Source organism: Apodemus sylvaticus, chromosome 6 (assembly GCF_947179515.1).
Source record: "Apodemus sylvaticus chromosome 6, mApoSyl1.1, whole genome shotgun sequence".
Taxonomy (NCBI): Eukaryota; Metazoa; Chordata; class Mammalia; order Rodentia; family Muridae; genus Apodemus; species Apodemus sylvaticus.
In genome coordinates, this window is record NC_067477.1 from 10,864,716 (window position 1) to 10,879,281 (window position 14,566).

The window sequence follows — 14,566 nt, forward strand, 5'->3', positions numbered from 1 at the left end:
TTTCTCTATGACATCTCTAGCAGCTTTCCAGAAACTCCTATCTGAACTCTTCCTACACCCAGCACCTAGGACTATGTACTGCCCGTGAGCTTCCCAGCAATGACCACAGCAGGCTGATGACACTCCCTTGCCATGAAGAACATGGTGAAGGGAGGGACAGCTGGGCCCTGCTCCCCCCTGCGCCCCCCCCCAACATGAAGTGCAACAGAAGCCTGCACAGTGTTGACTGCATACAGTTCCTAGAGTGCTCCTCTGAAGCACAGTGCTAGCGAGTCAGGCCAGCCAACTTGCTCCAAAATTCTGTCTCTGCCTTCTGCAGGCCTGAATCACAGGAGGCCCCACAGCCTCTAGGAGGATCACAGGAGGCCCCACGGCCTCTAGGTCTTTACATGGGTGGAGACACTCGCACTGGTATGATAAGAACCATCTCCCCAGCCCCAGCTGTGTGCTCTACCTTAAGACACGGTTTCTCTGTAGCCCTGGTTGGCCTAGAACTCACTTTATAGACCAGAATAGCCTGGAATTCCACTTTCCTATGCCTCCTGAGTGCTGGGATTAAAGTTGTGTGCTACTATGCCTGGCCTAAGACAATCTGTAACTGGCTGTGATCAATTAATTAATGTTAAATCCCAGTCCAAAACCCTGGGTGTTTTATGGGAACCAGGCAGTTCCTCAGACTGATGTGAGGCTGAGACAGAGTTCCTGCAACCCAAAGAGACACCTTGCTGCCCTAATGTAGGCCTGTAAGTCCACAGTTTCCGGCCCCTGTGTTCTGGCAGCTTCAAGTTAGTCTCACACACTGCCACAGGTTGATTCGAAACACTGTCACAACACCCCGGTGACAAAGCTTCTATATGCTTATTGGCATATACCAGGAAGAGAGGGGCCCCTAGACCAATGCACAGTGCCCACCACCAATGCTGACCCAACAGCAGAGGAGGTCTCCAGAGCCCTGTGGGAAGCTGCGCCCGTGTATTGCCTCTCCATCTCTTCCCTCTGAGGTGAAATAGACACGGGCCACTGTGAACTCCCGTCTGAAGGAAGGATTTTAAGCTTCTGGTTCTTACTTCACAGCTTTTTCACAGTGTTAAATTTTAATTAGATCTAGGTGTCATACAGCATGGCTGGCAGAAGTCACATGCAGGAGCTGACCCGCACAGGCCTGCGCTACCCGCTGGAGCTGGAGCCTCCCTGGCCACAGTGCTGCTGGCTCTGGCCCCCAGGCACAGATGCAGATCGAACAACAGAGTTCTGTAGTATGACTGCCAGGCACTTTTTAAGCCACAGCCTGCAGATGGTGGACATTCCCATCTAGAAAGAAAGCCCACAGCCAGGCAGTGGTGGCGCAGGCCTGTAATCCCAGCACTCTGGGAGGCAGAGGCAGGCGGATTTCTGAGTTTGAGGCCAGCCTGGTCTACAGAGTGAGTTCCAGGACAGCCAGGGCTACACAGAGAAACCAAAAAAATAAAAAAGAAAAAAAAAGAAAAAAGAAAGCCCACTACACCCCAGGGACAAGCTCCCTCCCGGGCAGGCCAAGGAGCTGCCAGGGCCTCAAGGGCATCAGCGTCTCGTTCTCTCAGGATCCTGTCTAGTCTAGCCCCAGCCCTCGGCGGGCTAGGCCAGTGTGGCTGGCGCTCAGCGTTTTGTCTGTCAGACCATCATTTCACTCCTGTGTGGAAAGGCAAATGGAAAACTGGTAATTAATCAATACTTCTAGGGAGACCACCATTAAGGAGTGTGACCTCTGATACCAAATATATGCACATGAAAACACTAAACATTTGGGTTTAGAGGTGTAGCTAGGTGCTGGGGTGCAGTTCGGGGGGGGGGGTGTTTAATGAGCAGTGGCCTCAGTATATCCAGCACCGAAGGCCAATCTTCAGCTCCCAGGCCCCGCGTGCCTGGCGCACACACCCTCTGTCTGAAGTGTCGTTCAGCCTCTGATTGGGGCTGACACTTTCTTAGTTGAATCTGGGCCACTGAAAGGGCTGTGGCCTGGAGAGGTGTAATGAGCAGGGACTGAGCTCCATTAGACAGCAGAGAAATGTCCTCCCAGTTAGCCGAAGCGCTGCTCCGGCTGTCAGGAATGCTCAGAGCACCCAAGCAGCGGGCAGGCTCTAGGGCCACGCCCAGTTGCCAATCTAACGGAAAGGAAAAGAAAGGTCACTCTGCAGAGCTGCACAGGGAAACGAGGCTATGACTGTAAGTAGCCCAGCGACAGTAGTCACAGACATCTTACTCATGTGAGGAGACTGCCTGAACTGTGTGGCACTACTTCTGGTGATCACAGCACTTAGCTCGGGCTAGTCTTAAAGAGTGCTCCCTCACCAGCCGGTGTTCTGACGGCCATCCCAGTAACGTACAGAGAGACGCATGCATAAGCCCGTCACAGAGGGACGAGCTCAGAGCCCGGTAGCTAGGGCCCAAGCAGGGCAGCCTCCTTCCCTGGAAGCCATCTCCTGTGGCTTTGCTGCCTGCATTAACAACACCCAGAGAATTGTCGCACTCCATACTTCAACTGGACATGGACGCCCAAGAACAAACCCAGTAGCACGCTGTCAACCGAAACAGAAAATAAAGCCTCTCCCGCTCGTGGGAATGTTAGGGCCATGCAACTTGGAGAGTGGGCCTTTCTCTCACCTGGATTTAGTGCCTGGGGAAATCCCCCATTTCTCTGCACATTTTACAGCATTAATTCTTAACGCAGCAAGTCCTACTACCTCCTGAGACTGCTCGCCCAGGGCCAGGAACTCTGCGGCCTGAAAGGTGAGTCTAGACTCTCAAAGGGCTCGTCGCTCCCAAAGAAAACACTCCAGGCTCACTGTGAGGACCAGATGCATAAATATGTTCTACAGTTTTCGGTAACTATTTAACTATTAGCAAGACCGACTGAGAAGTTTCTATTTCTCTACTTAAAAAAATCTCTCTGAGGCTAGGTGTGGTGACACTCAGAAGCAGAAGTAGGTGTGAGGTTGGAGACCAGCCTAGTCAGGGCCACACACTGAGACCCTGTTTCAAAAGACAAAATAAAACAAACAAACATCCCCTCCCCCCTTTTTTCTTTTAAAAACAAACCAAACTCTGAAGCCGGGTGTGACGGGCGCACCTCCAGCTGAACAGGCCCACACGAGGGTCTTGTACACAGGGTCTGTGGCTGAGTATGAACTGCACACGGCCCCAGAAGGCACCGAAGCTACACACAGGCTGGAAGCCAGGATGCAGCCATGGCTCTCAGGCACCATACACGCATTCCAGCCAACGGCAGCTCTGTTCCTGAATCTGCTGTACCAAAAGCTACAGGACAAAGCTAAAGAAAGCTGCACAAACTTGACTCTCAGCCTCCCTTTTCCTCATAAATGATAGCAAAGTGGCCCACGCTGCACCGTCTTTGATCCGTGACATTGGAAACTTGTGTTCTAGTGTAGCCAAGCATTAGCCTCAGCCTCCACCCGGGGAAGCCATTCTCACAGGGACCAGAAGGCCTGGCTCTCCTGGGAGCACCCTAGAAAGAAATCCCGGGGTTCTTCTAGAAGCTGACAGAGCAAACCCATGGAAAGTGAGCTAGGCCTGTTGGGATCAGGCACAGTAGGAAGGTGCCTCGGTTTGACACTCTGGATGGCACACAACCCAAGTCACTGAGAAACAGCTGCACGCAACATGCTATGTACTTCACATCATGGCCAGCTGCCAAAGGGGCCACAACACCTAAACTAGCCGCACTCCAACATCGGCAGCCACACGCTGCTGCTGGCTGTTAGCACGGAAGCCATCGGGAAGGTCAGGGAACGAGAACGTTCCAAAGCACTCTGTCTGAGGAACTGACTCTGCACGCTAGGCGTCCCAGAGGGACAGGACCACCACTCATAAGGTGGCCTGTGCCAGCCATCGTGACACAGCCTGCAATCCCAGCCACGTGTGTGGCTGAGGCTAGAGGAGCGCAGACGCAAGGCTCGCCTGGGCTACAAACTAGGTCCCTTCCTCAAAAAATACAAGGAGAAGGCTGCCCACCTCTAGTAGGCCTCGGAGTCCATGAGTCTAGAGAGGAGCAGAGGCTGGACAGAGGCTTTCTAGGATTTCTGGCCTTTAGAAGCCAGCATTTCTCAGGAACCTGAGAAGTGGGTTTCCATCTGCCAGGAGGAGTCACTTTCCTTCCTCTGGCAGGAGGACACACAGCCACACCTGTGGTACCACGCTGACCCCTGCTCCCTCGGCATCACAGTGCTGACTACACACTGCACAGGCAGAGCTAGAGTTTCCTGGTCCCTCTCCCCTCGACTGCTCGTCCTCTAGCTCACGAGATCTGACCCCCACTCACGCCCTCTCCCTCCTGCTCTCTTACTATCTGCACAAGTCTCTCTTCTCTCATTTCTTTTCTCTGACTCTCCCAGATGCCTTTGCTTATTCTCTCTCTTACTCACAATAAAAACCTTCCCCCTAAAAACTTAGCAGTCGAGACAACAGTTCCTCTGCTGCACCCACTCCCATGCACGCGCAACGGTGGAGTATTTGCCCAGCACAAGCCCGACCCTGGATTTTATCCCTAGTCCTCTGTCAGCCTGGGACAAACCTCCCAGCATCCTCCACACGCCCGCTCAATGCTGGAATAAACAGTGTCACACGAGGGTGTCACACGAGGGCCACTGCCTCTCTGACTCTACCACTGTCTAAAGCTTGGCACAGTCATCACCCAGAGGCACTGGCATGGCTCCCGTCAGGCAGAGGCTCAAGGGGGCGGCCTGCTCTGCAGACTTCCAGGCAGTGTTCAGACAATGGAGAGTCCACGTGTTCATGGATGCTGTGAACGCCTCAGACTGTCTACAACTACTAATAAAACCACAGTGCACTTTCTGCCTCAGGCCGACCTGTCTCCCAGATCTACTACAAACCCAAACTTCTGGAGGGACAGACATAGTCAAGACTGTGGCACAGGCACAAGCCGGGGCCACAGCAGCCCCAGGCCCAGCTGATGGCCCAGAAGGGAGTGAGGCCTAACGCAAGTGACCCTGAGAATGGAAGTGGACACTTTCGTTTCCAACACGGTCCCCAAATACTGCAAACTCAAGGCAGGAGCCTGGGCATGTCCTGTGCAGCAGGGGACCCCTGTGCATTTCTACTGAGCAGGTTCTATCCAGGAAGTCTGGGACACAAAGAATGACTGATGAGACTCCAGAGAATGTCCTCAGTGGGGCAGCTGCCCACCCAAAGGGACAAGGCATGGCAGCTTGTTACGGAGCAGCAGAAGTCTGCGAGCCTTCTGTGACCCCCTTGTAGAAAATCCTTTTGACAACATGGATACCGCCGCTCAAAGCCCCGTGATGTTCACACCTTCCTTAAACTCAGCAAAGCCCAGAGCTTTGAAAACCTACAGGCGCTCCTTATAACAAAGTCACAAAACTCAAACCTCATTAAAAACCACTTTTCCCCATAGTCCCTGGCTAGGTCAGTGTGATCATAGCTTTCTCTCAGAAAGGTGAGCTCTGGAGGAGTTAGGCAAGGCTAACTTAGAAAGACATGGTGGCTGCTGTGCACTGTGTGCGCCAGCTGAGTAGCTGCCGGGGGTCTGCTGTGCACATGAGTGTGCGTGCAGAGTGCCCAGGCCATCCTCAGGTGTCCCCATCACTCCCCTCTCGTGACACAGTCTCTTAACCTGGAGCAGACCACTGAGGTGATGACTGGCTGGCCAAGATCTGATTTCCTCCACCTGCCCTCATGCTGGGGCTACACGCCCATGCCCACGCCTCCCCCCCCACACACACACACACACCATGCCCCTCTGCATGAATGCTGGGGTTGCAAACTCAGGTCCCCAGACTTGAGCAGCAAGCACTTTACATGACATGCAAAGCCATTTTCCTAGACTGGTGTGTGTCTGTGTGTGTGTGTCTGTGTGTGTGTGTGTGTCTGTGTCTGTGTGTGTGTCTGTGTGTGTGTGTCTGTGTGTGTGTGTCTGTGTGTGTACACGCATATCCTTGAGCCCTGGTGTGTGTGTGTGTGTGTGTGTGTGTGTGTACACACATATCCTTGAGCCCTGGCATGTGTGTGGAGGTCAGAAGACAACTTTCAGGAGCCACTGCTCTCCTACCATAGGGACCCTGAAGGCTGGTAGGCCGGTTGCAAGTACTTTTAACACCTAATTCGCTGGGTGGTGGTGGCACACGCCTGTAATCCCAGTACTCTGGGAGGCAGAGGCAGGTGGATTTCTGAGTTCGAGACCAGCCTGGTCTACAGAGTGAGTTCCAGGACAGCCAGGGCTACACAGAGAAACCCTGTCTCAAAAAAACCAAATCCAAAAACAAACAAACAAACAAACAAACAAAACCCACCTAATTCATGTCCTGGGTCCCATTTTAACTGTGGGACACGGTCGCACTGTACCTGTGCTGGCCTCTCAAACCCTGAGATTACAGGTAAGAACCACCATTTCTGGCTCAGGGTCGTAAGACTAAATTCCCACTTGTCATCAGGCTCTCTGAACAGAATCAAGGCGTGCCACGGTTGCCTGAGCCACTCAGCCGGCTCCCACGGCTTCTCAGCCCTGGAAAGCAGCAGGCGGAGTTCCTGAGCCCTCTGGGACCAACTCTGCGTTCAGAAGGCTGACTCTGTCACTGAGGCTGCAGCTCAGTGGTGACCAATGCTGGCGGAAAGGGGTGCTCAGGAGATAGTTACCCAGGGTTCCTCGGCTCCCCGTCCCGTGAGCCTCCTCCCTTCAGCTTCCTGACCAGCTTCTCACTGCTGCGTCTAATGGAAGCCCGGAGTTTGCTAAAGGAGCCACTGCGCTTTAAAGATCCAGTGCCATCCTGAAAAACACGTGAACAAGTGTAACGCTGTGGGGTCCCCTCCTGCCCCACGCTCAGCCCCACAAGCCCGACTGCTGCAAGGCACTGGCTGGCAGTGAGTCCTGCCAAAGCCACCGGCCTGCCACCAGCCAGCAGTGAGTCCTGCCAAAGCCACCGGCCTGCCACCAGCCGGCAGTGTACACAGACATGTTACAAACATCCCGTGATCAGGAATCCTCGGAAAGTGAAGGATCCAAGCAGAAGCAGCCACATTCCCAAAGGAGCGTGAGCCCACTGCTGTCCTGCGACAAAGGGCAGCATAGGGTCACGAGAACTAAGGAATCTGGAAGACTGACAGGCAAGTGTGACTCCATCTCACATGAGCATGTGTGCACCTGGCAGGGCAGCAGGCCTCACGCAGTGAATGCCGGACAGTCTCACCTCCACAGCTGCAAGTTTTTAATAAAATGCTCATTTTTATACAAATGCCACAAGTCTTAGACACCTGTAGACGAGTAGCTAGCTGCCCCTATAACCAACTCAGACATTACTGAAACACCTGGCAGAGTCTGGCCATGAAATCAAGTGCAGAGTGGAACCCTGTGCCCAGTAGCGCTGAGTTTCAGAACAGCCCCTCGGGGGATCCCAGAAACCGACTGCGGCTAGAGCCCACGCAGCACTGCACCCCAGAAGATCAAGAAGTGTACAGAGCAGACAGACACAAGACACAGGTCAGTTGGAGTGAGTTTATTAGAAGTTAGAAAGACACATACACACATCACGGAGCACTTCAGATTAGTAGAGAAAAGCAGAATTCAAATTTCCACAGCAAGACTGCACAGCACATCTACGTCAGTGTGTCCGGGGAGGCCTGTGCAGGGCACCGGCCAGGTCTCTAAGTACAACAGGGACGTGCAGCACATGCCTCACTCCTACAGCTGAGAGACTGCACGGGTCACTCTCATGCCACTGTAATAAACCTGCGTGACACTAACGCCTGTCATCAGGGTCAACAGCTACTCTCCTAACTGTTAAACTTGTGTGTTACACATTAATGGGCTTATTAACACGGTTGATATTTCTAAGTACATATCCGGCAAAGCTACAAGTATCCAGAAATCAAGACCCCAAGGACGGCAGCACCGAGAGGAGGGCCAGGCCCCGGGTGCGCTGACAAGCTCAGGGCTGCTAGACAGCGGACAGCACTGGAGGGGCCGGAGGAGGCGCTGCCCATCATGCAGGAGCAGAGGGGAGGCACCGGGCGGCTAGGCCTGTCAGACAGAAAGAGAGAAGCAGATGAGGCCACAGGAGAGGAGCAGCAGGCCCGGCCCCACCCCGCAAGCCTGCGCTACAGTATTTCTAGGTCACACATCTCAGCAGCATCTTACTTTGGGCCCAGGGCGTGTGAAGGAATCGAGGCCAGCTTTCAGGTAACTGTCAAGAGTCAAAGCCATCGTTTTTCAGGCACAGAGCAGCATTGTGTCAGAAGTCTCCTCGGTACTTACTATGGAAAGTTTCACGAGTTGTGCGTGAGAGAGAGATTGTACGTGGTGGTGAGGAGACCCGTACAAAGTACAGGCTGATGTGGAAGACACCATGGAAGCAAGTCTCTCTAAACTGTCACATATCCCTGCAGGCTAAGGACTTCCAGAGTCTTAAAAACACTAACATCCCAGACAGCTCAGAAACTTTGAGACCCAGCGACTTTAAAAGTCGACAGCACATTTGAAACATGCAACTGATGATCCAAACAAAAACCGTTTCCACAGGCAGCAATGCCTCCTGGATCTGCCAAAATCTCGAAAGTGCACAGACAACCAGGCCTGGCCCGCCCGCTCGGACTCACCATGGGACGCTGAGCAAGTCATTTAACCAGCCCGAGCTTCATCTTTCTCATCTTTAAAACGAAAAACAAAACTTGTTACCACAGGCTCGGGAGTGCCAGGAGGACAAGAGAGCACCACCCCACCATCTGTTGTGAGGAGGACACTGACGCTGCGGGGATCACAGGGCAGAGCCTACTGCCCTCCCTCGTCCTGGGCCCCCTGGCAGGATGCGCTCCGCCCTCCCTGGGTTCCCAGGGATCACAGTGATGCTTTCTCTCTAAGAAACTGGGATGGCAGCTGAGGGCATCAGGGCAAACTAGCTTGAGCTTGGTCTGGGCAGCCACCGCGGCCCTTGTTCAACAGAAGGCAGGCTGTTCACTGAGCTCCTGCACCGCAGGGGAGATGGGTAACGGCTCACCACAGCTCAGGCAGACAGATGCCCAACCATCAGCATGGCTCCAGGGTTGGAGGCTCACTGTACTCTGACACGCATTTATACTGTCACAACAGATTCCTACTGCATAAACCCATACGTGGGTTTCTTTTTTAAATTACATGGATTGTGTGTGTACGCACTCGCGTGTGCATTCTAGTATTTAGAGGATAACTGTGCACCCTGGGAATTAAAACTATACATCCTGTGAATTAAACTCCAGGTCACTGGAATGGCAACTGCTTTTATCAACTGAGCCATTCTGTAAGCTCTCAAAGTGGGTTTCTGAATAGAAATAAATCACATAATATACTGACTTTAGTATTTAGTATCTCTGTACAATAGAGTTGTAGGCGTGGCATTTTTATAACTTCTTTTAATATACTCTTTCTGCCGTCTTAGCGTGACTTCCCATAAGTAAAGATCTACTTTGAACTAACAGTTCCCTCATTCCCTAAGACCCTTAAGTAGGAATGTCATGCACTGAAACCTGTGACAGTCAAAGGAACCCAGTGGTTCACACCTTTAATTCTGGAGTTCAGAGGTCACAGGCACACAGACCTGGGGAGCTCCCCAACCAGGGCTACGCAGGGAGACCCTGCCTCGGAGGCCAGAATAAGGTGGCACGCCTTTAATCCCAGCACGTGGAGGCAGAGGCAGGGTCTCTGTGAGTTCAGGCCAGCCTGGTCTACAGAGTGAGTTTCAAACAGCTAGGGCTACACAGAGAGACCCTGTCTCAAAAAACAAAACAAAAAAACCCAACCAGTTGTAGAAGCCAGACACTGGGGCACATACCCATAATCCCCACATAATGAGAAACTAACACAGGGAAAGCCTGGGTCTGAGACCAGCCTGGGCTCCACAGTAGCACTTGTCTCAAACAAACATAAGGCAGGCAGGAGATCCGGTCAGTTGTAGAGCCCTTTCCTTACACACACACACACACACACTCTTGTAGAAATCCCAGCATAAGAGCACTGTGACAATGTGGTATAAGGAAAGATGGGCAGGAGACTGCTTCTCAGGGACCCCAGGAAAAGGGAGCAGCAGAGGAGGAGGCTGTTCTGGGGGTGCTGGTCCACGGAGAACTAAGTCACATGGTGCTGCAGAGTGAGCTGTCTGCAGGATGACTTCACACCAGACAGCCCAGCACGGCTCCATCTCAGCGGGGCCAGCGCCCATGATTGGCACACCTTCCACAACAGACACTCCCGGATGTGGGATAAAGGGGCGAATGGCCACAAAGCAGCTTTCTCAGGACTGCACCTACTAGAGAGCGACCTGCTAGAGCAGTGCCCACTAGAGCCACATTGTACCTCAGACCCAAGGAGGCCTGAGAGCCTGTTTCCATGAGGCTCCAGTCCTGCACCATCATAGTAAGGTACACTGAGGAGGAGCTGCTGGAGTCCCAGGCAGACTCACTGCGCACTTAAGAACCTGGTTCAGAGTGGCCTAAGAAGCCCGTGTCTTCACACCCTAGCTCTCCTCCTCCTCTAGCACACAGCCAACCATCTGCAGGTCACTCCACAGCAAGCCCCATCTCTGACAAACGTCATCCTGGTTTAAATTCTATTTCTGAACACTGAAAAAAAAACCCTGAATTCCTGTATAAATTGTTTCTGTGATTTAATCAACTACCATCTGTTCCTGTAAATTCACTTGGCTGAAGCAATAAACACCCAAGAAAACAAAGGATGGACAGCTGCAGTATTTTACAGAGCACTGAAATCTTCTCTCTAAAAGTTGTAATTATAAAATAAAAATTGCACTTGCAACCCAGGAGGTGGTGAGGCAGCACGCCTTTAATCCCAGCACTCGGAGGCAGAGGCAGGTGGAGCTGTGAGTGCAGGCTTGTTAGTGCAGCTCAGTCCTAGAAGCTGAGTCAGACACAAGCATCCCTCTGAGATCAAGGCCAGCCTGGTCTATCGGCAAGTTTCAGACCAGAGTGAATGTGTGTGTGTGTGTGTGTGTGTGTGTGTGTGTGTGTGTGTGTGTAAATGAGTAAGAATGCAGGTGAGTGTGGGTTAGTGTATGAGTGTGAGTGTGAGAGTGAATGAGTGAGTGTGTGAGTTGTATGAGAGTATGAGTATGAATTGGGTGGAGAGATGGCTCAGCAGTTAAGAACACTAATTGCTCTTCCAGAGGTCCTGAGTTCAAATCCCAGCAACCACATGGTGGCTCACAACCATCCGTAATGGGATCTGACGCCCTCTTCTGGAGTGTCTGAAGAGAACAATGTGTACTCATATACATAAAATAAATAAATCTTTCTTTAAAAAAAAAAAAGAGAGAGAATGCGTGAGTATGTAGGTGAGTGTGAGAGTATGAGTGAGCGTAAGTGAGATTGTGAGTGTAAGTGAGAGTGAGTGAGATTGTGAGTGAGTGTGAGAGTGTGAGTTTGAGAGTGAGTGTATAAGTGTGTGAGAGTAAGTGTGAGTGTGTGAGTGTGTGTGAGTGATTTTGAGAGTGAGTGCATGAGTGTGTGTGTGAGTATGAGACTGTAAGTGAGAGTGAGTGAGTGTGAGTATGTGTGTTATGGGGAGGGAGATGACTCGCATGTGTAAGGCCTTATGTTCACTACGTTGTAGTATAAAAATCCAAACCACGCCAGGCGGTGACACTGCACACCTTTACCCCCAGCGCTCGGGGGTGGGGGTGGGGGTGGGGGGGGTGGGGGGGTGGGGGGGGTGGGGGGGGTGAGGGGGTGGGGGGGTGAGGGGGTGGGGGGGGTGGGGGGGGGAGGGACAGGCAGATGTCCGAGTTTCAGGTCTAATTCTAGGACAGCCAGGGTGACACAGAGAAACCCTGTCTCAAACACACACACGCACAGAGAGAAACAAAGAAGACACAATCATAAGCTCAGGTGTCGTGCACACCTGTATTCCCAGCACCCAGAAGGCTGAGTAGGAGGACTCCCAGTAAGTACAAGGACAACTTGGGCTATCTACTGGGACTCAAAGCCAACAAGGCTGCACTCAGCTCAGTGATAGAGCCTTTGCCTAATATGCATGAAGCAGAGGTCAATCTCTAACACACACACACTCACACTCACACACACACAGACTCGCACACAGGGCTGGGGACAGGAGTCTGAGAGGAGAGAGCACACTGACACCCCACACTCCCGCGCTCTCCTCCCCAAGTACCCAGGGCCGGTGTGGAACTCGGAGTTGTTGACACTGTCTCTGGCACAGGACTCACGCACATTCCGACCTAGAAATACTGTCTCAGGAGAGAGCTCCTGGAACCTCACTCGAGAGCACTAATGTCTAAGCAAGCCACTGGCCACCAAGCAGATCAGGCCCTCGGGACGAGCATGCAGGACTGGAGCAAACAGTCAGAGTGCTGACAGGACAGGCCTGGGCAGCAAAGCCCAGGCCTCTGCTGCAGCTTAGGACCAGTGCCAGCAAGGCTCAGCAGTCACAGTGGATGCTGACTGGCTGTGCTGGCACAAGGACATACTGCTAGACAGAGAGGACATCTTCCTGAACTGTGGCCTGGCCACTAACATGTCACATGAGGTTCAGTCAAGACACTGGCTCCTGCAAATAGCCACAGCTAAGTAATCCAGAGCCACACAATCCAAGAACCAGGACAAACTAGAAGAAAGTCCCAAGTGATGATTGACAACACCACATAGTGACCCTGGGCACAGCACGGGTACGAGCCCAGGATGTCAGGGATGTCCTGGGCTGCGGAACCCTCTAACTCTCCTCTCTCCGTGAGGAAAAGCCCAGAGGCGCCAGTTCCCCACAGGAGCTGACGCTCACACACTGCCCACACCCTGGGAGAAAGCAGTGGTGAAGACCTCCCAGAGGAGCAGGGGAGCAGGCCGCCACAGACCTGACGTGTGGGTCACACACAAGCAGGTGGCTCTATGTCAAAAGGCCGGGAGCCCTGCCAGGTCCATGGCAGTCTCTGAACCAAGAGCTCTGAGTTAGCAGGGTGGGGCAGGGCGTTAGGAAAGCTAGTTAGTCAGCCACGGCCATCCCTGGGTTACAGGACAGCAGAGTGTGGACACACAATCACATGCTGTAGTGCACACATGCTCTGCGAGAGGAAACTACTGCAAGCAACACAGCTCCAGAGTTAGCCAACGTTAGGACTTACGGAAAGCTTCCCTGACGCCTACTTTGCAGAAAGTGGGAGTCTAGCGTGAGGCAGGACAGCCAGCGAGCGCGTGCCCTGGGGAGGCCGCGTCCCGCCCCGCCCCGCCCCACCGGCCCGCCCACCCGCGCAGCCAGCGCACTGTACTTACCCCATTCCACTCTACGCTCATACTCACTTCCTCCCCTCCGTCAGGGCCACTCTCGTACTTGACCACGTCCACGTTGAGACTCTCCCGGCTCCTCCGCTTCTCCGTGTTCTCAGGGTCATTTAGCACTTCGGCCACTCTCTGTTTGTGAACATTGTCAAGACCCTGTGAGCCGGGCGGGGGGAGAACGGTTTGCCCGTTAGCACTGACGTCTCAGAAGACTTCTCAGTATCTGAGCTTCACAAGGGACAAAGTCAAATTCTCTTATTTACTCTGTCGTTGCTGCTATAATTTGGAGGTGCCTGCCGCAGAGCCACGTGGGGGAGGTCAGCAGGCATGGCAGTCGGTTGGCTTTCTCCTGCGGCCCTCCGCAGGCTGTGGCCTTGCGGAGCATGCACCTCGCCCTCACGTCTCACTGCCCCAAAGACACCCACTCTTATGCAACCAGGACAAGTGCAGATCCACGCTCCCGGGGGTGGACTCGGGCTTCCCAGGTCCGGGGATGGGCTGGGGTCGACGCTGTCTGGGTCTGTATCACCAAGCTCAGGAGCGTCACACATTGTGCTCTATGTAAGCAGGCCTGTGATCTCAGCATTGAGAAAGCAGCGCTAGGAGGACGAAGGTTCCAGGCCAGTCTGGCTACAGAAGGCCCTGTATTCAAAACAAGTGTGTAAGCTAACACTAAGCTCCGGGGAACGAGGGCACATCTGAAGGACCGGGTGGACATGAGGCGAAGTGCTCACCCAGCATGGACACCGGGTCCTGTTACCAACACCACACCCCAGACCTGAGGGTGCTCCCCTGCTCCCTCAGCCCTTGGGAGGTGAAGGCAGGAAGAGCAGGAGCTTGAGCGCAGCCTCAGCTGGAGATAATCTGTCTCCTATAACAACAAGGCTAACCCCGGCACATCCCCGTACCCTGCCCGGTTACACAGGTATGGCACTCCTGGGCACAGAATCTGTCCTTCTCTTCAGAGCTTCTGTGGCCACCTGTTGGGGGAACGACCTCACGAGAACACTCACACCTTCTCTGGAGCTGAGACCCCTGCAGCTCCCCCTGCTACAATCCATCTGAGATCTAGAGTAGTCCTAAACTGAGACCCCGCTCCTGCGGAGGCGGCCTCACAGCTGGTGAGGCACACATTGCCTGACTCAGCCCCCAGGACCGAAGGGCAGCAGCGAGAGGTCCGCTTGAGCCCAGCCCACAAGGCCCAGGAGAGCCGGCCCAACTGTGAGCACATGACAACTGGAAGCCCCTCACACCAACTGTGAGCACG

General features: G+C 53.4%; 1 protein-coding gene across 15 annotated transcripts in view; it reads right to left on the reverse strand.

Moving 5' to 3' along the window:
- The window catches only part of Klc1 (kinesin light chain 1), a 46,838-nt gene that overhangs the window by 3,836 nt on the left and 28,436 nt on the right, over nucleotides 1-14,566 (reverse strand). The window contains exons 13-15 of one of the 15 annotated variants that reach the window (XM_052184948.1): nucleotides 13,321-13,455; nucleotides 8,623-8,673; nucleotides 6,709-6,797 (exon numbers count right to left, since the gene is read on the reverse strand). In XM_052184948.1, the coding sequence (XP_052040908.1) occupies nucleotides 8,641-8,673; nucleotides 13,321-13,455 (168 nt within the window). In that variant the 3' untranslated portion in view covers nucleotides 6,709-6,797; nucleotides 8,623-8,640. The other 14 variants (XM_052184944.1, XM_052184949.1, XM_052184945.1 and 11 more) reach the window with 14 other exon arrangements.